Here is a 27,015-nt window from a genome sequence, read left to right as displayed (position 1 = left end):
GATCAAAGAAGTCTCGCCTTCCAAACTGGTCTCCAGCCACTCAACCTAACAATTCTTACATAAACAACCCATCAAGGTTTACTGTATCGTCATTAATGTTAATACATAACGTTCTTATGAAAATAGTCTACTCAAATCCAAAGAGTCGTGCTTTCATCTTCTTCAGTCATGCAATGGTTTACACCAAGCCTTATTTTCTCAGCGATACTGCCAAAAAAAAGGAAGAAAGAACAAGAAAAACCGAAGCTTCATGAGCCAGTTTAAACAATAAAAAAAGGAAGATGAATTGCATTCACACACACCGCTGAAATAACACTAGGACAAAGGTGTAAGCAACATGCACACACACAAAACAAACAACACACACAGAAAGATGCAAAGTACAAGAACAAAATGAGGTGTAAGCTAGAATAAATACATTAAGTAATATACCTTGACGAAGCCAATTTCCTTAGCATTGCTACAAAAGCATTGCCTGCAACACATAAGCCCGTACTTGCGGATCATCCCATGTGGATTTCTGCATACTCGGCTAAAAGAAATGGAAAGAGAGAAAAATCTTAAGAATCACAGGCTTTAGATTAAATACTGGCTGCAGACGACTCAAAAACTGTATATATTTATCCTAGGAGGAACAATAGGATTTGAAAGCTAACAAATCCGTTGTGATTGGCACAAATGCAAACCAAAGGAATCAATACCACAAAGACAGTAACTCAACCATCCTTATAGCACACGAATTAAGAAGAAATGCTACACAATGAATCATTGCATTTTGTGAAGGGAAAAAGCATTTGAAATATTAGGGGAGAGAGGCATGGTCAAAGAACAAGAAAGATTTTGATAAAAAACATCAGCAGCATGCTTGTCTCAAGAATAGAAATTGCAAATGGTGGTTATTCAGTTTTGAGATCATTGTAAGGCAGGAGAAGATGCAGCTAGGAAACATTACAATCTCAGATGGCATCATTTGGGATGGAAAATCATTTTCTAGATAAGGTGATTTGATGGTGCGTGAATATTAGGCGTCATCAATAGCTAAGAGCTTTAGTCATAAAAATGTATACTAACAATCTAGTAACAACAGAAAACCATAGTCCACTGGTCGTCATCATCCAATGACACAATGGATGTGGATGGAGGAGTAGAACCCACAGCTGGGGCTGTATTCTAATCTCATGAGTGGCCACAGTCCCCATGACCATTCACCATTTCATTGGATAGTGCTGACCCCAATGGACCATACCTTTCAATTTCAAGAACATGTTACGGAACCATCACACAAAGATTTTAAAAATCCAGCAAAGTTTTATCAGGGAAAAAGGCAGTTTTAATTGGGACAACAATCATCAATCGAAGAAAAATAAGAAAATCTTTGAGGCCGTTGTTTCCTTCATGGTTAACCGGGAAGAGAGTGTTACTTTAACAGCTAGAGAAAGGAAAGACTTCCAAATTGACAATGGATAACTATGACATCGCAAGACAATAAGATATTACCAAATGAGCATTCACAGAAAAACAATTTGGATTTTTGAGTTTTTAAACACTTAACTTTGACCATCCAAAATAATTGGTCAGTAGGTTGAGGAGGTTAGATCCCAAAATCTGGGGTGCTAAATACTCTTAAGAGAGGGTGTAACTACTCCCAAGGGAGTGAATGCACAACTTGCTCCCAAAGGAGCATATAATATTTTGGCTTAAGTTTACTAACCCTATAATCCAATAGCTCAAGGAAGGAACAAGAATAATGGCCTTTTTTTTTTTTCAAACAAGGAGCCTTTTTTTCTAACAAGGAATTCAAACCTTGGATGTAGACGAGAATATAGCTTCTTCCACACAATAAAACATTCAGTGAGCAGCAATAATATTTGCATCATACATGTCCAAAACATGTGATTCAAGGATTGAGTGGAAGGCCACAGTTTTTCAAAGAACTTTCTGTACAAGGCGGCAGCAGGTCTTGAGAGGACTTCAGAGAAGACGTCGCAAAGTAGTTTTTGCACTTCAAGAGACAGGAACTTGATGGTTTCTCCATCATTACTATGTTCTTTTTCAGGACTACTGGGAATTTGTTCAGGGAAATTTATATAGACATGCCTCACTAGTTTCACCAAGATCCAATTGGATGGATAGATAACTATTACCTTCATTACTTTGATCCCCAAGGTTTGAGGGTTCTGTGGACCTTAAGGACATCGCGCCAGACAACCTAGTGTCCAGTGCCCAAAATTTTTTTGACCTCAATCCTTGCAAGTTGCAATCAAATGTTTTAGGCAAGTTGTGGGTTGATCTTCCAAGATGCCCATGTAAGAGGCAAGCAGATCCTTAATGGAGATTGGTGCCTCATTAATGCAATGGTTCAGGTCACAAGAAGCGAAACCAGAGCACATGGAGAAGGGCAACCACAGCATGAACTGTGGATTTCTTGGTCACCTACCTGGCTAAAATGGATCCGAGGTTCAATATGGAAGTTAAAATATGAGGGAAGGTCCCAGTCCAAAAAGTCATGCCATGTAGACTTGAAAGCATGAAGAGAAAGGATGCAAAGCCAAAGTGCTGCTATGCCACAGCGAATGAAGGGAATGGAGATCAATTATTATTCAACACAGATAATGAATTACTTGCTAGTTAGTCAAAAAGTGTATAGCTTCCTTAGGAGGCAAAGCAAACGTTTCACTTATTTGGCCAACACATAAACAGACCGATCGAGAGAACACAAAAGGCTGCGGGATTCCAACAAATTTGAAGGAATGAACGTCTTCATTCTTGACACAGTCCCATCTAGTCAATTACCTTCAAGTTCTTCTCATGTAGGCTTTCCTCTCTCTCTCTCTCTCTCTCTCAAGAACTCCCCGCGTGCCTGCCTCCTCCATCATAATCTTGTTTCGGCAACCGTGGATTTATCCTCTACTTGACGCTAGAGATCTCCAGAGCCCTCATCTCCTCTGAACCGTTCTGCTTACTGCTCTTCCTCATCCTCTTTGCTATGAAAAGATCAAATGGGCATTATAGGTAATAATTTATTCAGGTGAACTTTTGGCTCAATCTGGGTGCATGGAGAGTCAGTTGCAACTTGACTTGGGCAAGACAACGATTCATCAAGAATCAAAGCCAATTACTAAACATTCGGCTGGGTTGGTTCTACTTAGGGTTTGAGTGACGCACTAAACACAAGATGTCCAGGACCCAAGGCAGTTTTCAGGCGCCCCACCCTTGGAAGAGCTAACACAGATATATTCCGTGTAAATGTCCTTTCTACCAAACTAATAACTAGTTTTATATAACAAACCAGAACTGGTCCTTTTAAATTTGCACCCAAGTTCTTGGAATACCCAAAAGGTGAAAAAGAAGAGACTACCAGCCAGGTTAATTTCAGAACCTTTTTATCTTTGTGAACAAATAGACTTCAGTATTAATAGAATAGAACGTTTACAAAATTACAATCTCAAACTGGCAAAAACAGAAACCAACAATAAAGTAGAAAAGAAAGAAAGATACAATGGCCAGGTCGAGGGCCTATTAATTACAGAACTGTCAGTGCTGGCACCTTCCTCTGCCAAACATCCGCAGCTGACTTCGCTCCACCCCAAGTATGCGACAAATTTGTATATGTTACGCACTCCAAAATTTGTTCGAAGAGCTATTACAGATAGCAGGGGAAGTTGGCCCAGCAAGAAACCCCGGGAATGACATTTGTTCAAGTCGCCTCCCACCAGGTGAGAGGCCCCAGCTTTCAGGCCTTCAAAACGGGTTGTAGCCTCTGCGTTGGTGGAATCCAGGACTCCGATGAACCCATAAAATGAGAGCAACAGACCCCAAACCATTTCTAAAGATACCACCCACACCTCACAAGCCCAGGTTGCCTAGAGCGCAACCATCGAAAATTAGTTTGATGACCCTGGGAGTAGGAGCTGACATAGATTTGACATGGAAAAACTTATCGACCTAGAGCTAGATTTGACTCAGAAACACTTGTCGGCCTAGCGCTCTGAATGGATCCCAATTTAGAATGAAATTCAGGAAGAACCATCCCACAAAATCGCAATGATTGCAAGCCTGAAAAACCACCATGGCTCGAATCTTTCTCTTTTTTTTTGAGAAAGTTAATTGTTGTATTGAGTAAAGGGTATACAAGAAGATGTGCATCTCCTAATGGGGAACGGTACAACAAAAGCCCCTTAGGGTGTCCAAAAAATGCTATACATCTGAAAAATAGACGATCAGATCGGTGAACCAAAACGCAGATCTGTAGTGCTAGAAAAGGTACGCAAGAGACCCTTGGGGGTGCTGTACACAAGCACCCTCATTGGCTAGGGCATCTGCAGTGTCGTTTCCTTCTATCCAAGTGTCACCAAACTACTTGTAGTTCTCTAGTGAGATGAAAGATCTCCTCAAAAATGTAATCTCGCCAAGGACACAAGGAGGTCCAAGAATCCAAGGCTATGACATTCTTCGAGTCCCCTTCCACGATCAAAGTAGGGCCCCAAGAAAGGTTGAAGCAGCGTAACCCTTCAATGCAGCTACCCCTTTGCTTTAAAGTAAAACATCCTAGAGTTTCGTTCATTCCACACATACCAAATAGTAGTCATCAAAGTCGCCCTCCAAAGGAATATCAATCACCGCTGCTGGGAATGGGGGTTGAAAGCAAGTTGAGAGCAGCTGCCTTGGCATCTTAAGGTCAAACCAATTCCCACTGAAATACACTAAGAATGAAAGCTCGCTCTTGTACTGCCACTGAACAAAGAACGCCCAGGTGGTCTATTGATTCCCCTGCCTCTTTGCAGATCAAACTTCAATTGGGTAAGGCAATGTAGTTGGTCAATGGTGAGTGCTTTCTCAGAGATAACCAGCCAATTGAAGCATTGAACCTTTGCGGAGACTGGGATAGGCCAAGCCTTACTAGCAAAGAGAGGCCTGCTTCCAGAAGATGTGGATACTGAATCACTCAACGAGACAGAGAAAGTATATGACGAGGTTGAGGTTCATCTTAGCTTATAGAAACCCACCTGAGGACTGAACTGTTTTCTTAGGATATCCGAAAGAGCCACCACCAAATCAGGGACCTCCCGATCCCTAAGAATTTCTCCTAAACTCAATTGTCCGCCAAGGTCATCAAGTGATTGTGAAATCAGATCATTCTGTTCAACAGCTAAGGCAAAAAGGCTGGGAAATAATCAAGGGTACAATCCCCCAGACAAAGGTCTTTCCACAGTCAAATTCTGTCCCTGTTTTTGCTATGGAGCAGATATGCCTAATGAAGTCACTGTGCACAGAGATAATGCTCTTCCATGCCCCCGACGCGTGAGAACTACATGACTCCTAGAGAGTCACCACTTTCATCTAGGCCATATTTTGCTTAAACAACTTGCTTCAAAAGGTGGCCATTTTAGGTTGAGTAGCCACGTGGGGCAGAATTGCACTCCTTGAGCCTGCGAGTGCCTGATCCACTCTCTCTGATTCACATATCCCAACTCATCCTGTGGAAGTTATGATTCCCTCTGGAGCCCGACCATAGGAAGTCCCTCACCACGAGCTCAAGCCTCTCCAGAACCAAGATGGTCATCATGAAAAGAGAAGTAAAATATCAGGGTATTGGACAGGGTAGCTCTGATAACTGTTATGCTCCTCCCAAGTGAAATATCCATCTTTCCATGCAGTTGGGCCTTCTCTAGAATTTTTCAATCACTCCATCCACTTGTGCCTTTCTAAGTTTTCCATGGCTCAAGAGGAGGTCAAGGCACTTACTTGGCAGGGCCTAAATCCCACAGCCAAGGAGACTGGCCAACACCTGTTCATCATTAAGGTTCATGCAAACGTACATCGTCTTTGTCTTTGCTAGATTAATCGTGAGCCCAATCACAATTTTGAAGCATATTAGTAAGAGCCAAAGGTTGCCACCAATGTATCATCAGCAGGGTAAATGGTAAATGGCTGATGATCAGACCCTTAATGGATGAAGAAAAGACATTGAAGAAGTTTAGATTGTGAAGGTTGGAGGTGGAGTAGCGGAACATCTCTTCAAGAACTGCCAAAAGTAAGGGGCCCTATTGACAACAGGACTGCCCATGTGAACAGCTGTTGCTGAGCACCAAGAAGTTGGGGGAGTAGACACACCCTCAAATCCAAACCAGCTTCCAAATCCCATAAGCCCAAGCACCTGATCTAAGATACCCAATCAGTATGGTGTAGGACTTCTCCTAATCAAAGTTAAAGACAAGGCTCAGGTATTTGGATAGATGGCGAGTGTGCATAGCCTCATACGGCATCAAGATGGCATCCAGTATTTGACTATCTTTGATGAACGCTCCCTGCATCAGGGAGACAACATAACCTACACATGCCAAAGACTGTTGGTGCTTTAGAAAATATCTTGTAGGAGCTATCCAGAACACATAGTGGCCCAAAGTCCATAAGTTCCTCAGACCCTTCAAACTTTTGGAACTAGGACGAGGAAAGTAGAGTTCATGCCCTCGTGAATACACCCTGTTATAGAATTCTAAGAGCATGGCCATTACAAAAGGAGCTAACGTATCCCAAATTGGTCGAATAAAGCTATTGGGACGTGGGAACCCATCAGGCCAGGCACCTTACCTTGTCCTAGATCAGATACAGCCTTTCCAATTTCCTATTAGAATGGCTGCTCTAAGCCTCTAACCAGGTGCCATCTCATTGAGGATAGTCTTGAAAGCAAGATTCATGTTCATAGCCCCCACATTAGACCGTTTGGAAAACAATCTTTGGACGTAACTTGTAATATCTGAGTTAACTTCAGTGGAGTGCTCATAGAGGCTATGACCATTGGTAACATGCACTAACATTTTGGCTCTTCTCCTACAATATCCCATCCTATGGAAACGGTTATGTCTGGTCGCCTTCCCTGAGCCACTTAGTGCTGGACCTTTGGCACCAAAAATCTCCTCTTGTTTGAGGTCGACCTTGGCTTCGGCTTCCCCGGTTCTCTCTTGCAAACTATGGACTATTGACTCCTCGATAAGATTGAGCTTGCTGATCTTGTAGAGGAGGGAACTGAAGTCTCCAAACTGCTGTCTGCTCTGGTTTTGAGAGATTACTCAAGTAATTGTAACTTTCTGCAAAGACTAGAGACTGCCCACGCTTCTATGATGAAAGTCAACCAACCATTGAAAAGATCAATTTGTGAAGATCATGATCTTCGAGCCACAATATCGCAAATCTAAATGGCATTTGCCCACTCTAAATTGCAACAGTCTCCAGAATTACGGTGTACATCAGAAACAGGCTTAGGTAGGGCTCGAGAGTGCACTCCTGGGAACTTCTCTACCCAATCAGGAAACACAAGGAAGTGGTCTAATTTTGTTAAGGTGGGGGACTCATGGTTAGACCACGATAGAGAAGCACCATTGAGAGGAAGATCAACCTTATGATTCCTAAAACAGATTTTGAGAATGCTGACCAGCTGACCATGATAACTATTGCTCGTATTTTTCTAGAACATCCAGTGAGTCACATCTCCAAGCCCCCTTCTCTTCAAAAGGAGCTAGAAGCTATCCCATCTAAATCTGATCATAGAGCTTCTATCATGTTAGGTCTGTTAGAACCACAAACAGCTATAAACCTCCAGCCAAACCCATATGTACCTCCAAAAAGAATATCAGAGACAGAAGACTAGCCCACCTGGGCCAAACATTTGGAGAAACAAATAGGGTACCATAAGAATCAAATCCCACTGGAAGGCCCCTCTGAGGCACTTTCCACTGACCCGGTCTTCTCAAGACATGTAGAACTAAGTTCAGGTCAGGGGAACCCAATTCCAAAATGGCCAGTATCCAGGGGGAGAACTTGTGAGAAAACTTCTGAGGTTGGCCTTGAACCCAAACATTCCTTAATAAGTATCTACATTAGATTAGGTACAGGAACGGAGACATATCTGGAAACATCTGCATGCATACTGCTCCCACAAGGCACAATGAACATGGATAGGAGAAGAGAAAGTAAAGAGCGTTCCCTATATATACCATAGTTAATAGAACTGGAGAGGCTTTTGAGCTCTCTCACTCCTCTACCACCCATCCTGCTTCATAGAAGAAGCCCATAACACACAATATCTGATCTATGTTACCTTTAGATTTATGGATGGACTAGGGTTGGCCATGCAATAGCAGACCACAACTGGAGATGAGTAACCCTCTGAAGAACGGGGTTCTGCATCCAGAGCACCAATCTTTCATTGTCATTGTTTTAAAAAGCGGACCGCCCAGCGCCTGGGTGGCCATCGAGGCGGTCCAGAAGGCCTGGGCGCTTCACTCAAGCCTAGGCAGTCAAATTAGGCGGATATCCTTGGGCCCTCGCCTAGGTTTTGGGTCATTTATTTAATAATGAAGGGAAAATTTGTGGGTTTTAGGTTCATTTGAAACCTAAAACCCATCAGAGGCTATTTTAGAAAGAGAAAACCCCAAAACAAATATATTTTTTACTGGGCTGCCCAGGTTCTAGGCGCTGGGCGGCCTGGACCCCCCCCCCCCCCCCACCCCACCGCCTAGGTGCCGCCTAGTGCTTTTTGAAACACTGTTCATAGTTACCTGTGCAGAGGGCTTGGGGGAGGGATCAGTGATGCTTGCAGACAAAGGGATGACTTGTAGCAGTATGCATTAGGCTTTTTTGATGCACGGACTTTATGGTGAGATGGGGAGCTTTAAAGACTTGTTGTTAGGTGAAGGATACAGATGGTTCGGGGAACCCCAAAGGATGTCGAGAGATGGGACACACTAAAGTCGTTGGAGCAGGGCTGAGTTGTTGGCAGTGGGGAAAATGGGATTGTTGACTAGCAAAGGGATCAGGGACTTCACAGTGTCAAGGCGCCCTAGAGTCAGGGTGATGGGCTTAACTTTATAACCACTAAGAATAAAAAAATCCATCACAGAAGAAAGTGAATAAGTTTCTTCATTTTACGTTGCACACACAATATGTGCAAAGTCATGGCAGCCAAGGTAACACTAGACTACGAAAGGCAAGACAAGTTGGCGTGAGTTTTGAAGATATAGTTTTGCATGAGTCTCACCAACATTTGATACCAGACTTGTCCTTCTTTCTGTTTCTTCTATCTTATGTAAACATATTCACCAAGGGACATTGCATAGAGAGACTAAATGACCGCTTAAAAATTTAATCAAAAGAGAAAGTTCATGAAAGTTGAGCATCAAAAATAGATTATTCTTACCTCAAGGGTAATTAATGTCACGTACTCCAAAATGATTGTCTCACAAAAGAATACAAATTCAACATATTTGACCATTTTCACAAAACAAAATAACAAATGTCATGGATGAAGATTAAATAACTTTTAGCCCGCCATGGCTTAACCAACAAAATGCTTGGACAAGGATGAGACTAGGTTAAAAAACACCACAAAGAAGTCATTGTGATGCAACCTTCTCGTCTTAATGTCTTATACTACAAATTATCTAGGCCATCTAAAAATTCCACAGAATGGCATGTTTATAAGAAACAACCAAGTCAAATCGCTTTCAGCTAGTGACTGAAGTACATCTCAGATTGTCATAAGGCCATGAGAAACAAAACTTATTAAGCCAGTGGAACCCATATAGTATTATAAAACCAGTGGGGAACATATAGCATTAACATTCAATAACTGGCATACTTGTGTTGTAATTCTTTGCTGCAGCCACAATATGTCCTACATTTCTCCAGATGAGATCATGGAAGGTCTGAAAATACATGATGGGCACAGGCATGGGGCCTTGGTGTTACTACAAGTTCAGATCCAATCATCAACTAATCCCTGCAAGGGCCACAGTGAACTGCAGTAAGCAACAGAAAACAGCTCTATGGATGTCATTTGAGAAAGGTGTGAAACAGAAAAGTCCAAAACCACAAAAAATAAAAAATAAATAAATAAAAATCAATAGGAGGCTATCTACACTCAAAAGTTCATTTATCATGCTGACTACTGAATTAATGGGAATGCGCCTGCTGCTGCACTAATCTAAAAGTGTAACACACAAGTTTAAGCAATATACGCTAAAAACACAGTCATTTAATTAGACATGATTATTATATCCATTAGTACAACTAAGAGGATGAATTCCATAAATAACAGCAGTTCAAAAGTTACCACATATATTTCCAAAAGCCATAAAGAAATAGAAAGTAAGCAACTCATGGTGAATAACAAAGGCATCAACTGTTCAAAATGTGACAACCAATTGGTAGAGCGCTTGACAAATTCAATGGAAAATTGACCCATTGCACAAATGCAAGGACAGAATATCATTGGTTTATATCCGTTGAACCACTAGAACAATTAAAAGGGGAAAACTAGCCCTGTCTAAAAGAAACTTAATTAATGCAACAAGATATATGCTAAAGTCACAACATAATCAAGAAAGCATGAGAAATTAAGAAAGAAAACATACCAATACTTGATCATTCCATCCCATCCACAAGTAGCGACCTTACTCTGCTCCAATGGGTGCCATTCGCACCCAATACAAACACCCTCATGGCATTTCAGCGTCCTAAAAACCTTGCAACTTTTCCAATCCCAAAACCAACACCGACCCTCTCCATCTCCTGACATAACAAATCGCCCATCAGGAGAGAAGTTCACTTGGCAAGCATAACCTGCCACAATATGACCAGCAAATCTCTTCTTCTTATTCAACTGAAACCTCTCTCTTGTGCTATATATCAAGATCTGATTGTCCAAGCTTTGAGCAGCTAACCAATTTGAATTGGGGTGTAGTGAAATTGAAGGCATCGAATGCATGTGAGGCTCACTTATGTATTTAATCACCACAGGGATCCCAAACTCCCAAACCCGAAGACTCTTATCATCACTAGAGGTCACAAACCGGCGATTATTGTCCACAAATGTTATCGTATTCACAGCCCCAAGATGCTGATCATATTCTTGGGTGATCTCTCCACTTCTCATATCCCATTGCACTATCTTCTTGTCACTCATTCCAGCAAGAAGGATATTTTGTTTGTCTTCATCAGGGTTAAGCTTGATCACATATGCGATTTTACCAGTCGAAAAAGTGGATATAACACTACCAGTCTCTGTATCCCAATACTTGATCTTCTTATCATACCCAGTGCTCAAAAATTTTGACCCATCATTCGAAAATGTGATATCTCGAACTGCTTTAGAGTGCCCCATGTATGTCCGCATACACTTGCGCGAATTAAAAACATCCCAAATCTTAATCTTTGTATCCATGCTTGCTGAAAGAAGAAGATGACCATATTTCGGAAAGAACCGAATAGCTGATACACCCTTCGTGTGCCCACTCCATGTGTGATAATGCTTTTTGGGTATATAACAGTGATCGTTTGTTGCCTTTGCGTCTTTTGGGGGGGCAATCCAAGACCTCCCCTGATAATCTCTCTCCTCTTTTCCATGAAATGTAGTTTTATCCATGAATTCAACCTTCTCCCCCTTCTCCTTCTCGCCCTTTTTATTAGCATGCTCTTCCGCATATTTCTTTTGTTCCTCTGTTAGTTCACTTTGGACCCCGTCCTTCTTTCCAGACCATGGGCTCTTCCTATTCTTCAGAAGCCATTCTTGAGAAGCTGGGTTCTCCATTTCAGGCTTGCGTTCCTCATTCTCAGGCTCTTCCTCTTTTTGCAATGCCTTTTTCTCGAGTTTGCGCTTCTTTTGCTCATGTTGGGGTATGTTATAAACTGAAGCTCCATCATTTTGCTGCAAGGCTTCAATGTCTCCAACATAGTTACTCCCAGAATAGCCTGAAGGATCAGCTGCATAGCCATATTTATGGAAAGTATTGTATTGTTCATCAAATAGAAAGGGTTCAATTGCTGCATTTTCGACAAAACCAAGCTTATGATTTCTCATTCCTTGGGCTAAACCATCTTTAGTAAAGGGGTGAGCAGGGCCATAGATTGGAGCCCATAACTGATCATAAGTAGGGTTAAAGGCCACCACATGTTGAACTGGATCAATAGGTTTGGCCAATGGCCTGCCTGTGTCCACTAAATTTAGGGATAGCATGGTTTCATCAACTTTAGGAGCAGAGCTCTTTGAAGGTAGGGAAATCCTTAATGGAGATGAATTAGGAGAAGAACGGGGGGAATCATCTACGTTACTTTGTGACGGACTCGAATCATAAGTGTCATCTTTATAGCTTTGCAACAAATCCATTCTTGTGAATCCTTCAAAACCAGGCACCCTTACCAGTCAAAACCCTAGAATGGCTTGAAACTCTGATTATCCCAATACAGGTTTCCTTTACCAGCAAAAACCTCGAGATAACCTAAATCCGTTGTGGAAAGAGCTCTGATAAGAACAAAAGAAAGGGAGGGTTCATCACCTGAGAAACAAAGAGAGCCCTAAGCTTGGGCCTTCAACCATGAAAGCATGTCTCTTATAATTTGATTTGAAGATAGGAAGCTGCCTGTTTAAGGTATAGAAACAATAAGCAATTACCATGTACATGTATCACCACATACCAAAGACAGAAACATTCCATATTGATACTCATAAGAATGCAAGGTGTGATACCATAGGAATTAATATTCATCTTTACGTGAAGGAATAGATATTTATCATTTTTAATCACGGAAAAGATTTCTTAGTGGGCAATCAAGAGCCATTAAAACAACCATCATCCATATTCACAAGAGTAATAAGATAAAACCCATTCGTCTGGAGTCCAGAAAGGTATAACACAAATATCGTAGTTGAAAAAATTGAACTAGCAACGCAGATAAACAGAGTAGTGTTACAAGCAAGGTCTCGTGTCAGATAGAGGCATGGTGTAAACACAAGCTTTTCTAAGTTTTAGAATTTGTAAAAATCAGATAAATACTGTGAAAGAAGGAAAACATGTTCATCAAGGAATTATTAGAAAAATAAATAACTAAGACAAAAGAAAAAGTTTAATATTGACTTTATTCCTAGAATAAAGCTACTAATACCATATAAATATGATCAAGCAATTTTTAGAACCTACTAAATATATAAAGAAAAAAGATTACAGTCTCAAGCTATCCTAAATCAAGTCACCCAATTTCCTGTTGGTAGACATCCCACTTGTGAAAAATCTAATAATTGTGATCAAGCAATTGTTAGAACCTACTAAATATATCAAGAAAAAATATTACACTCTCAAGCTCTCCTAAATCAAGTCACCCAATTTCTTGTTTGTAGACATCCCACTTGTGAAAATCTAATAATTGTGAAATACGAGATGGAAATAAACATAAAGCTTGCACAAGTGACCCAATTTCTTGTTGGTCAGCATCCCTTAGATTGTCACTCATTTTACATTTAATTATTTACATTATAAAACTTTAAATTATTTACAATATAGAACTTGATCCTCCAAAAAAAAAAAGGCATTAAATTAAATTATCATTACTTGAGAATTTGACACTGAAAACAATAAAAATGCAAATAATATTTTCTGCAATAGTGTCAACTACCTAAGCACTTGACCCCCAACTGATTTTGGTTTGGAAATTTCCTCCTCAAAAAGTTAGTTGACACCGAAGCTATGTCTAATAATACTGAAAAAATCATAAGTAAGCATAGAATAAATTCCAAAAGTAAATTCAATACTAGAAAATAACCATCCTCAACTATGTTAAAAAAAAATCCCCATTCAAATTTTGAGACCCTTCTACAAATTACAAATTAGTGTGGGAAATACTTCAATAGAAATTAAAGATCTATTTGACTCAGAACACAACCAAATTCCGTGATCAATTAGAACAAGAAAAATTAATCCCAAAGAGACAACAACAAGTATATATAAAAAAAAGGAGGGAGAGATAGAAATAACTAAAGAACAAAAAGTAAAGATTTAGTACCCTGCATGTTTCTTGACAATTTCCAACTTGTTTCGATAGTAAGAACAAAACAAATAAATGGCAATGATTTCTAAGTAATATATTCCCATGGCTTCGAAACCAAACATCAATTACATGGTTTCCAGTCCATGTGTAGTGTGAGCTTTAAAGAAAGGTTGAATTAAAAGAACTCCCTATTCCTGGTTCTGGTTTTTGAGGTTCTAAGGGTAAAACAATAGCTCTGAGAATTCAGAAAAACGGTGTCCCTTCTATTTTGTGAAGAACACCTAGAATGGAGCGCAAAAGGGTGCTGCTCTGAAGAAGTTATAAGAGACAAATGACAAATTTGTCCTTAGTTTTTGTTAAAGGAAAAAGTTTATACGAGGTTGAAACCTTAAAATGTAGAATTACATATGCAGCTCAAAAATCTATCGAATAAGGTTGTTTTACTATTGAAAAACCCTCCAACTGATCGTCTCGACATTGAGATGCATGAATATAAAAAAACATATTTTGAATCCCAAATATAGTGCATCTTACAACACATTATCTAGACCGTCCATTTTCAAAAAATTTAAATGTTTATAGGTCTACTTGATTTTAACCATTTTTTTGGTTTAAAATTTTATAATTAGATGTGAAAATAGATTTTGAGATAATCGTAATACTTTTTTACACCAAAATTACATGTTATGATAAAGTTTGGAGGTGCGTCTTAATTGGATTGTTAAAGGTTTCAACCTTATAAAAACTACACCCTTAATTTAAATGATATGAGTATTTTGTAAGTGTATCATCATCACTATTATATATTTTTTTTAATTAATTGGGGTCCGTTATATGAATTTTCATCTGCTATTCTGCTTTTTAAAGGCCATACCTTTAGTAAGTATATAAAAACCTTAATTAGCCCTTGCAAGGGGAATGGCACTGTGATCATAATCATCTAGTCTCCCTTTAAAACGAAATTTAAAAAATAAAAAATAACTTTTAAAAATCTGTTAAGAATTATGAGTTTTTAAAAAGATATTCAAAAAATCAATTTTCTTAATGGAAGTCATTTAAAAAGTTTTAAAACAATTTTTTCCATGACCATAGAAACAGGTACTCATGATTATGCATCCAACTAATAAATAGAAGGCAGCTGAAAGGAGAGGGGAATTACAACTTCAAATATTTTTGGATCCCACCCATTCTCGATAACTGAAGCCACTAATTAGATGATGGTGACACTTATGATCCTTTATTTTCTATGATCATGTGGAGCATTGTGCATGCTTTCATATAAGGTGTCCAATCGTTTGTGGGAGCATCCAAGGCTGCAAATTGTTTTTTGGGTAATTCGGTGGGGAAGACGAGCCCCTATCCTTTTTTTCTAACTTTTTGAAGATATCAGTGGGGTGGTGTTAGAGGTGGGAATGAAAACCACAACGTGGTGACTAGTGTGTGGGGTGCTACCACCACAACCCCAGCCCCTTTCCCAATCCCAAGGCTGTAGTTTAAAGAGGGAGAGTACCTAACTTGATAAGAAGGTAATAAACCTATATGTATGCCATGTAGACGAAAAAATGATATGGGATCCAAACCCAGACCCTGACCCAAACCTAGACCCGAACTTGAATAGTGTTCGAGTCCAAGATTTGCACCCGAACCCGACCCACTGGGTCCAATATCTAGATCCATACCCGAAACTAGATCAAGTCTAACCCCCGGGTCAAGGGTCGGGGTCTCAGGCCCATTGACACCCCTAGTGCTAGAGAGAAAGACACTGAAAGAGAAAGAGGGGCTTTATTTTCTATGATCATATGGAGCATGGTATGTTATCTCGTCCAAGGTCAACAAGAGTTTACGTAGACATGGTGAGTGCCTCGTTGCTCACGCTGGAGCATACAGAAGTGGAAAAGCCTCTGCCTTCTTCATCCCCTACTGTTGGTGGTTTGAAGCGGTGAATGGTGGATGCTTCTTGAGTCTCTTTTGGCTCTCCTTAATCTTGGTGATAACTAATAACAGGTGGTTCTCAACCATTGTGTTCCAGCCGTTGATCGATTCTTGGAGTAAGACGTATCCCCTACTGCATCGACGTGCCGCGAGGAAGAGCTGCTTCACTCCAAGGCCCTCGTTTGACCCATTGGTGGTTGATCGTTTAGCCATTGTGGTCATAGAGGAGGGTATCGAGCACCCTGAACTTGAGGAAGGGGAATTTGTACCGCCTGCACTGGAAGCGTTTTGGGAAGATGGTGTGGTTGCTGAGGTGGAGGTCAAGGAGTAAGGCTTAGTTCTTGTTGAATTGGAAGTCTCTCCCCCTCTTTCTATGATCCGTCAGGAGGTTAGGCCTCTGATGATCCAATTTGTTTCTGACAATCCTAGAGGACGGAAGAGCCCGGGTAGAGAATAGGATTGTTTCTAGGGATGGAGAGTTGGAGAATCAAGAAGAGCACAGGGTGGCCACTTTGGTGGTTGCTAGTGGCATGGACTTTGATGTCTCTATTGGAGTGATCTTCCAAGAGATTATTGAGAAGAAGTAAGCAGAAAAGGAAAGAAAAGGAGGTGTTTCTCAGGTGATATTAGGAAGACCCCTGTCAAAGATGGGGTCAAGAGTCAAGCCAAAGGAAAATCGAGGGTTGGTACGAGATCCTCTACAAGGTTGGGGGCTCTTTGGATTCGGATGACCTGATGGATGAGGCCATGGATGAAGCAATGATGTTAGAGGAAGTCTTCTTTGGCTTGTACAGGGACGGCCAAGGTTCCTCCTCCTCTAATCCTTTCTAATCATTATTATATTATGGAATGTAAGAGGTTTGAGCGACCTCAAACGTAAGAAAGACTTCCATTTTTTGGTATGTAAGTTTAAACCCTCAATCCTTATTTTACGGGAAACCAAACTTCTAAGTCCCAAATTGGCTGGTGTCAGGGAAGTTTGCGGCCATGGTTCAGTTGATTTTATAGGTGTAGATTCGGTAGGTGCTTCTGGGGGATTGTGGATTCTGTGGGACCCTACTATTTTGCTTCCTTTTTGCTCTGTGAAAAAAGAAAATTGTTTGGTTGTTGGGATTGTGGGGCCCCTGGTTTTCATTGGGGGCTGATGAATGTATATGGACCACAGTCTTTTGCTGATAAAGAAGGCTTTGTTACTCAGCTGTCAGAATTTATTTCCAATTTTAACTATCGATTTGCTTAGGGGGGACTTTAATTTTATCAGATGGTCTGAGTAGTGTTTACCGGTGGTCTTATATGGGCGCAAGTATGATGTCTATGTAGTGTGTTGCACAAGCCAACAAAAAAATACGCAGCCTCTTATCCATCAATAACCTTACAGCCACTATATTAGCTTAATACATATCGATCACAACTTGAACCACATTATCCTCCCTTATCTCCTCTATGTATTGATCATCCAAATTAAAAATGAATTTTGCATCATGGGATTTGTCAAAAGCATCAATAGACCTCAAGACATTGTCTTTAATGGACAATTCACAATCAAATTCATGATGCTTTTGTTCATCGTATCTCTCCAACCATCCGTCATGACTGCACAACAATATACACCCCACGTATCCATGTGAGTCTTTTTTGAGAAATGTTAACTTTATATAAAAGATAAAGAATGTAAAATATATACAAGAAATGGCAACCCATAGGATGGGTGGTCCATTAGCATCAAAAAAGGCAGCCCACAAGTCGAGTGCTCCGAATACAACCAAAAAAAATAGAGGTAATAAATAAGAAAAGGTGGGAGTGGAAGTAGAGGGAGAGGAGCTCGAGAGGAAAGAGAAAAAGAAAAAGCATGCTGAAATCATAAAGATTCTAAGAGGAAGAGATCCAAAAAACATTTGCGGCCTTCATCTTGAGCTTGTCAACAACTGTAATCTTCTAGTTCATCCTTTGCTCCGTAAACAGCCAAAAATGCATGATCTAACAAGAAGAAAAAGTTGGAGTGAAGGTAAAGGGAGAATAGAGAGATACATTTGAGATGGAGATATAAGAGAAAGAAGAGAAATAACATGCTAATGTCATACTGGTTCTTAAAAAGAAGAGACCCAAAATTCTATGTTGTCTTCATCCTGAGGACATCAACAACTGAAACCTTCTTGTGAGTCCTTTACTTCAAACTACTGAAGTGTGAGGTGAACCATGCCGGCGAAGCCTTTATACCTCGTTTCTGAAAAAAGGGTGTACCATGAAGGGTAAGAATTGGTGCTGGTGAATCCTATAGTCAAGCTCTTTGAGTTTGCAACTTTATCCTCTGAATTTGTCTTGGAATGCTACTGAGACCCGAAGAGAAGAGAAGCCTTGCTTTTGAGACGAGAGATCAAAGGAGTGCGAGATTTTCGTGGAATCCAGAAGGGGTGCTTCCTCGAAACAGTACCAAAGGTGACTGCTTCTAAAAATAGTCAGTTGTGGCAGCTACGAGGTTAAGTCTATCAATGAAGAGGTGATAGAGATTGGGGTCTGGCTACAAGGCTTTGTACGGCTATAAAGACTGGGTGGACAGTGGGATCTTAAACAGCCTAAAAGAAAGGCCTAAGAAAGAAGGTGATGTAGTAGGGAAAGAGGGCAAAGTTAGGGTAAAGTTTGAGTTTGAGGAAACTTATAGAGGGATGTAGATAAGAGCATAAGAGAAGCTTCTATTTGCCCAAAAATGAATCCTGCCTTTTTCCTTTTTTCCTATTCTGGAACAATGTAATAGATGAAACAGATGTTCAGTGGGGAAATGGGATAGCAGTTAAAAGGTATGAGAAAGGAATACACAAGCTTTTGAGGGTGGGAGGAGAAGTGGTACAGATAGAAAGCCGAGAGGAGCGTACCTTTTGCGTAGCAGTGGATGTCGTTCCGAAGTATGAAGTGAAAGTTTGGTAACTTGGTAGACTGAATGAAGAAGACGGAAGAGAGATCCAAAAGTGAAGTAAATGGATGAGAAAGAATAGAATAAAGAAATATATATTTTTTCCTTTTTTTTTCTTCCCTTTTTCTTCTTTTTTATCCATGCGAGTCCTCAAATAGTTATTCGTTAGCTCCACTTCTTCCCTAAGTATTGGCCCTTTAAGCTCATAAGAAAATGGAGCCTTTAACCCTGTCCCATTGCTTCCAACATAGTTTAGAAGCTACTCAAGTTTGCAGCATTAAAAGAAAAACCTATACCTGATTGAAACAACCACCTCCCCACGTATTAGACCACCTTATCTCCATCTTCTTTCTTAAAATGGGTCTCTAAATTTGTTTGACCCTTTTCTTGTATTAGTACCTCAGGTTTAGGGCCAAGGAAAGAAAGCACCCGTAGGCCCTCTTGTTTTTCGCCTATTAGAAGAAACAACTTAGTATAATTGTCTTCTTCCTCTCCTCCAACTCCAAAAATGTCTACACACACCTCCAGTTTCTTGTTTCTCACACCCTCCAAGTGCTCTATCATCTCTCTCCGGAGTTCACCAAGGACTAAAGTTCATGTGGCTATATCCCCTCTACCATCCGCTAAATGCTTCTTCAATCTATTGATGCCGACATTATATGATCTTTTACAAAACTTGCACTCACTTTATTCTTATAAAGGAGAATTGGACAAGATCCATACTTCCAACATGTATCACTTGGTCTACTTGATCAACAAGAAGTCATAAACCTTAATAAATAATAATTGATTGAGTATCAATGTGAATCAAAATCACCAAATCAACAAACATATAAACTACACAAGTTTAAAGAATTAACTATTAAGAAAACCATAATAAACTTGATATAAGTTTTAAATGAAGGTATAAAGAACTTGATATAAGTTTTAATTGAAGATATAACATGTCAGTTTTACTGACACCCTAGTCTTGAGAAAGGAGTATATGATGTCAATCTGAAAAAATAATCACATATAACTTCACATAAGAATTAAGATATAACATAATTATTAATTTATCAAATAAAGTAAAACAAAATTAATAGAATATCAAACATGACACATTGTACAAAAAAGGAATTAACTATTTATAAAAGAATTTGATGTTTGGCCCAATTTCATCATCCAAATGAAGAAAAATTCAATTAATCACAAAAAAAATTCAATCTTTCAACTACAAACATATCAATATATCATAAAAGAAAAAAAAAATGATTCACAACATAATACGTTATAGCAAAAACAAATCAAAACCCTTATTCAAATACGATAATGCCTTAAAAATATAAAAAACAAATTGGTGCCAGTGTGAACCTCATCTATTGGGTCGCCAACAGTCCTCAAAATCGACTACTAGAAGCTCCATAAACACCCGCGAACTATTGCCTTTATTTTGGGAAAAAATCAAAAGAACCGAAAATCTATCTACCTTTCAATAAATCACAAATTCGAGGTTTTTAGGGAGATTTAATCCCTGTAAGAGCCACAAATTAGGTTGTGGGGGTTTAAAATAGCCCCTAAAACCCTTTTTAGAGGGGAATTACTAATTTTGATCCTAGCTGAGGGCATTTTTTTTGCCCTCACAACCTGCATCGAGGCCGTGTCGAGGCGGCCACCTTGACTGTAGCACCTAGGCAGGCGCCTAAACGTAACCACCTAGGTGCCCCACCCAAGTTCTGCCCAGGTGTTTTAGCAATTTGAGAAGGCTGGGCGGCCGAATTTTCGAACGTTGATTACATATATATCCATAGACAATGTTAACCGTGTATATGGACTGTTGCAAATCCATACACTATTCAAAATTCATATGTACTATGTACTAAATGTGTATACATTATTTGACATGCCATATGTACAAAATCATACACATTGACCAGAGTAGCCAATCCACGCATTGTTCTTCATTTATATGGACTGTTAACAACATGTACCAATAGTTAACAGCCCATACACCGCTTAGGAACTGTTAACTCCTCATATATAAATTGTTTATTGTGTCTATATGTCCACAAATACTAGGAACAGTCCCGTATAGGCATTTGTTGGGTATATGTAGCTATTAAAGGTCTTATGAGTGCTTGTAAATAAACATTTGATATAATGGAACTTGAACTCAGTGGGGGTATGGTCTTATGTGGACCATATTAAGCAAATGATGTTTGTCGATAACGGTCTGAGATTGACGTGCTTGGCCAGTCAGTTGAAAAAACCCATGTTACCTGGGCATAGAAATTAAACGATAAGGGTTATGATGGATCTTCCCTTGATGAGATCGGAATATACCCGGATGAGTGAGTCAAGGTACCCTTATGTATGATGGTGGCCTTCAAAGATGGGGGTCAAACTTCATCCCTGTACCATCACACAACATGTACATATGATAGTCGTATAGGGAAAGCGAACCACCTTTCAAGGTGAAGCATATACATGTGCGAGAGATTACCCTATGCACCATAGAGCTATGATTGCATCAGATCTAGATGACCTTGATTCATCTCTAGAGGAGAACTGAGAACTTGAAATCCACAGACTGGGATTATGTCCCCTTGCTCATTGGCTAACTTTGGTGGCTCAATCATAAGCCCCTGCGATAAACTGTAGGTCGTGAGAACCATTGGGTCACTTTTTGAGAAACCAAGTATGGATCGTGGTCCACAGAAGAAGGTGGAGTGCTCCAATGTTTTAAATACTCCTAGACCATATAGATGCAATTCCCATCAAAAGTATTTAATCATAATTGTTTTAATGTTATTTTACTTTTATTTGATTTTTAAAATTATCGTTTGAATTTTTCTAAATCTCTAGGTATTTTATTTATATCATTTGAATTTACAAATATTATTTTTCATTGTTTTAAATATTCAAATGGAATTAATAATTATTTCTTATTTCTAAAAATCAAAATTATAATTTTTACATATTTTATTATTACATGGGGGCCCATCAGTTCACATGGGCCCCCATAGCAAGTCGGTGGGGCCCATGGGAGCCCACCTAGGGTGGCACACCCCACCTTTTTTGCATCTTTTCCATATTTTGAGCTCAAGCAAGGTGGCTTGAGGCTTAAGACATGTACTTTGGAAAGGTTTGACTTTATGGAGATTTTGAAATCAAACATGGAAGGATATAAGAGGCTTGAGCATGAAATTAGAATATACAATTTTATTTTTTTTAGAAATTTAGAATATACAATATTATGATTGAATATTTTTATGTTTAATTTATTGATGAGAAATTGGTTTAAGAAATGGCGGATAAAGGTTTTAGCACCTTCCATAAGATCTTGATGGATAATCAATGGAATGGATGACTTACATCTCTCACCCCACAAATCTTCCAAGATCAACAGTACAAATTCAATCTCACTAAAGTGACCAACCCTATGGAAACCCTAGCCTCATTGAAACACTATAAAAGGAGGTGCTCTCTACCCATATGAGCACATCATCTCTCTCCTCTCTCCCATATCTCTCTTAGAGGGCCATATCCCACATAGTAGTGTTTCTCTCTCTCTCATCCCATAGAGCACTCTCCACATAAACCTAGTTTAGGTTATGATGTTCTCTCTCCCATCTTCTATCTCTCTCATAGCCTATGGCTTAAGGGTTTAATATTGAGAAGCACATATCTCATCTAGGTGCTTAAGGGGTGAAATCTTAATTTTGAAATCTAAGCTTCATGAAAAGAGTTCATGTTCCTATTAGAGGTTTGGCCCATATGATTTCCCATCTTGGAGATTGAGGTTGACCATTGATCCCACGCCATTGGAGGCGGAAACTCGGTGTGGGATGGATTAAACCCAGTTGAGATCATCTCCGGCATCCTATTTTCGTTTCTTGCCATACTTATTGATTTTATCTATTATTATTCTCAAGCTTAGTATTGTCATTTTTCTTTGATTAATGAGAGAATGATTTTAGTGGCATCAAGTTTTAGATCCAGTTTTTATTTTTCTTTGTTTCCTTTTCAAGTCAATTTATTGTGATGGACTATTTGTGAGTGATCTAGCCGGAAAAGAAAAATAAAAAGAGAAGAAAAAGAACAAAAAATAATAATACATACCCAGAGATTCAAAAAATTTCAAAAAATAATTCTAAAAATCAAATAACATTAAAACAATTATAATTAAATACTTTTTTTTATGGTGCATTACCTAGACATGATGCAACCACAATTCTATGGTGCATAAAGGTAATCTCTTGCTCATGTACATGCTTCACCATGAAAGGTGGTTCGCTTTCACAATATGGCTATCACATGTATATGCCGTGTGATGGTACAAGGATGAGGCTTTGACCCCCGTCTCTGAGAACCACCATCACACACAAAGATCACACAGTCCCTCAGCTCACTCATCTAGTCATGCTTCGACCTCATCAAGGGATGACCCATCATAAACCTTATCGGGTTAAATTCTATGCCCAGGTAACATGGGCTTTTCCCAACTGACTGGCCTAGCACGTCAAGCTCAATCTCGTATCGACAAACATCATTTGTTTAGTATGTGGACAGTGTAAGTGATCTTGCCGGTATAAGAAAAGAAAATTTTTAAATATATATACAGCATGTACCAATTGTTAACAGCCCATACACCGCTTAGGAACTGTTAACTCTTCATATATACATTGTTTATATGTCCATAAATACTAGGACAGTCCCGTATAAGCGTCCATGATAAATTTCAACAGAACACACATATTTTTTGACAACATGTTAACTATCCCTATAATGGAAAGCCCAAACGCAACAATCCATTCCCATTGCTAGACAATATGTATATACAATGTTAATTACTCTATACACACCATTTATAGAGTATGAATAGTTAACTTTGCATAATGGTGCATTTGGTCAATAAACACTATTAGCAATGTATTTGGACTATGGAAAACCATTGGTGCACAACAAAAAAAAAATCAATCAAACAAATGCAATAAAATTATTGCACATATACAAAAAGGCAATGATGCAAAATAATTGCACGTATACATAAGCCTTGCAGATTTCTGCTCTTGATTCGATTGGAAAAGTGCACTATGGAAAATGCAATTTTCAATCAAATCTAGCGTTGTGCTGGTCCTAACAGGGCACTAACAATATATCGAGAACAATGACAAAAGCAAATTAGAAAAGGAACTCATTTGATAGCATTCAATATCAAGAAAATAAAGCAGACACCAAAATTGCATTATGCATGAGACGAAAGAAAATTTAAGCCATGAATTTTGTAGAATACATAAACCTTAACCTTACATAATCAAGAGAAGCATATATCATACAAAAATTCATTAAAGAAAAATACCACCAAGTGTACCCACAAAAAATCTAGGGAAGATTACACATATATCCATTATATTTTGCGTTATCACGGATGTACTGAATAGTTTTCATTATTACATGTCTGTCCATTTTTTACCTTTCATAACGAAAATTTTTAAAAAAGATGACTTTACCCTTTTTCGAGTGTTGAGCAAACGAATTGAAGGGTTTTTCGGATGTTCAACATCCAAAAATAGCCCGAAAGCTTAACGTTCACATTCCCATTTTCGGTTGTCTGAAAATAGCCTGAAACCTTTTGGAATTTCGCAGTCATATTTTCGGACATTTTCGGATGTTCATCCGAAAATGATTTTGGATGTTGGACATCCGAAAATGTCTCGCAAATGGGAATATGGATGTTAAACTTTCGGGCTCGTTTCGGATGTTGAACATCCAAAAAACCGTTCAATTCGGTTGTTCAACACCCGAAAAAGGGTAAAGTCATCTTTTTAAAAAAATTGCATTATAAAAGGTAAAAAACAGATAGACATGCAATAACAAAAACTATTTGATACATCCGTAATAACACAAAGTATAGCGGATATATATGTAATTTTCCCAAAAATCTAACTACAAAATTTCAAATAAAAGGATCCCTACCTATGAAATAGATCAGAAATTCAAAGCAAAACCAAGTGGCAAACTGGAAATTGTCAAATGAAACAAAAAAAGATCAAAGAATTCCCAATTAAAATATCTGCCAAAATAATGTGCTTTTATAAAGAAACCCAAATACAGGAACCACAAAATAACAGTTACAAAAAGGAAATTGCCCAATTACATATAGACTATCAAAAAAGTATAAATCAATCAAAAAATATCCAAATAATAACAATTCATGTACATAATTCCCAATTTACTAGCCCAAAATTATAGTTCATGCAAATTCACTATTATAACATATCAGACCAAAAAATACAAAAACAATCAAATGATTTGAACAAATTTTTTGTAAAATAAATAGATCACGCTTACACTACAATTGTTTTTTAATTGTTCATTGGAATCATTGCACTTGATGACAGTAATTAAGTGTAAAACCTAACGCATCAAATACAACCAAAATTACTTATTTCCAAGAGATATGAAATAAATGCATCAAATAGAATAGAAATCACTCATATCCAAGATCCAAAATAAAAGCTAAGGATAAATAGGGGAAAGAATTATAATATTGGAATAAAAAGAACCCTCCATGGATGAATCTTAATGATAATTGTAAGATCACATCCGAAGAAAAAGCCATGGCCACGAGAGCTTTGATGTTGACGTAACTTTTATATATGAAAAGTTTGGCACTTAAGAGATATAAAAATTGTGAAATATAGAAACCAATACATATCAGCGAGAGATGGTGAGACAAAAAGAGAGAAATGGCAAGAGTAAGAAAGAGCGAAGAGGTAGAAGAGAGAGATAGTGAGATGAAGAGAAATGCAGTAAGACATAAAAAGAAAGACAGGGGGAGATAGAGAGAGACAAATGAATAAAGACAGGAGACAATATCGGAGAGAGATGTACTTGGTTTAGGGTTTGCACCACAAAGGAGGGAGGATGCCCCACAGGCTAGGGTTTTAAAGGTTTTCTTGGAATAGGGGCTTGGGGGTTCGATTTTGTGGGCTTATATCGAACAAAAAGCTTGAGAACTTTATGTTCCTAGGCCCCCCATGGAACTTAAACTTTCCATATTGTAAAGAGCAAAGAGAACTTATCAATAAGGTTTAAGTTCCCAATACTGTAGCAGTCCCCCATGCATTAAACATGGAACTGCTAAAGTGTGCGGTAAGATTCAATTTATGGAATTTAACCTTCAAGCATACAAATGCGCCCAGAGTGGGAGGGTGGTAGGGTGGTGGTGAGAGGAATGAAAAGGGGGACGGAAATCATCCCATCCCTCTTTTAGAGAGAGGGAGTACTGGGTAAAACGAGTAGAGAGAGCCCTTGGTATAAAAAGAGGGGGGGTGCGTGCCGCCCATTTTATAGAGAGAGATGGAGATGAAATAAACGGCGGGCCTCCCCTTTTATTCCAAAGAGTAGCTGCATCTGCCTCCACACAAGGCTGAAGCATATTAACTCGGCCGAGTCCGAGAGGAATCAACCGAGTCCCGAAACATTGATATTTAACTTGGAACAACAAGCATTAGAGGTACTATTGTTTGAGCTTCCCATGAATAAAACAACAAGCTGTCAAAAATAGCAGGGCACAGTAAAAAAAAAAACACGAGATTAACAAACTACTATTTTGAGAATAAAGAGGAAAAATACACAATAAGACCAACAGAGAGAATTACTCACGGTCCTATTGATTCACATACGTACGTTCAGGTAGCAGATAGTCATGTTTCTAGTTAAGCAAAGTGACAGTAAACCCCAGTCTTAAAATCACAAATGAAATCGTCTAAACGTGAATAAGAACACTAAAGAGAAGAGAGAGATTCAGATGTGCGAATAAAAGATGATTTATTATTACCAGGTACGAGATCCAGGCCCATAATTCTTCGGGTGAGAGTTCCAGACATTCGAGTGACCCATCTCTCACTTAGTCTGTCTTTCTCTCTCTCCAATGCCTTCCACAAACAATAAAACCCTAATTTTTTATCGTTTCAGATTGTCTGCACCCTTGAAGAAACTCCAATGCCTTCGACAAACAATAAAACCCTAATTTTTTATGGTTTTAGATTGTCCGCATCCCAGATGAGATAAGGGAAAACCCTAAGTTTTGATGGTTTTAGATTGTTCCCGACAAACAATAAAACCCCAATTTTTTATGGTTTTAGATTGTCCGCACCCTTGAAGAAATAGGGGAAAACCCTAGGTTTTGATGAAAACAACGTGCGCGGGGTTTGGGGGTTGAGCACCCACCAAGAAATGGAGGTTTGAAACCCAAATGTTTTATGAAAAATGTAAGCAGTGTTTGGGGGCGGGTTTTGAGCACCCACCAAGAAATAGGGGGTTAAAAACAAAATGTCAGCGGTATTTGGGGAGTTTGAGCACCCACCACA

The 27,015-nt window shown here is 39.0% G+C and overlaps 1 protein-coding gene across 5 annotated transcripts; it reads right to left on the bottom strand.

Annotated features, from left to right (window-relative positions):
- On the bottom strand, positions 1-27,015 carry LOC18441573 (uncharacterized). 5 transcript variants are annotated; one of them, XM_088846146.1, is made up of 5 exons: positions 26,484-27,015; positions 10,413-12,412; positions 9,638-9,778; positions 433-532; positions 1-207 (listed from the first exon to the last, which is right to left on the bottom strand). In XM_088846146.1, the coding sequence occupies exons 2-3, from the start codon at positions 12,161-12,163 to the stop codon at positions 9,772-9,774; spliced, it is 1,758 nt and encodes a 585-aa protein (XP_088702272.1). In that variant the 5' UTR covers positions 12,164-12,412; positions 26,484-27,015; the 3' UTR covers positions 1-207; positions 433-532; positions 9,638-9,771. The 5 variants fall into 5 exon arrangements, with proteins under 5 accessions (XP_088702272.1, XP_020527425.1, XP_006851865.1 ...); XM_020671766.2 differs by having other exon boundaries at positions 10,413-12,332; XM_006851803.4 differs by having other exon boundaries at positions 10,413-12,298.

This window comes from Amborella trichopoda, chromosome 9 (assembly GCF_054954075.1).
Source record: "Amborella trichopoda isolate Santa Cruz 75 chromosome 9, AtrichopodaSantaCruz75HAP2 v2.0, whole genome shotgun sequence".
NCBI lineage: Eukaryota > Viridiplantae > Streptophyta > Magnoliopsida > Amborellales > Amborellaceae > Amborella > Amborella trichopoda.
Note: the sequence above shows the minus strand (reverse complement) of the source record. Positions and strands in the feature narration are given on the sequence as shown.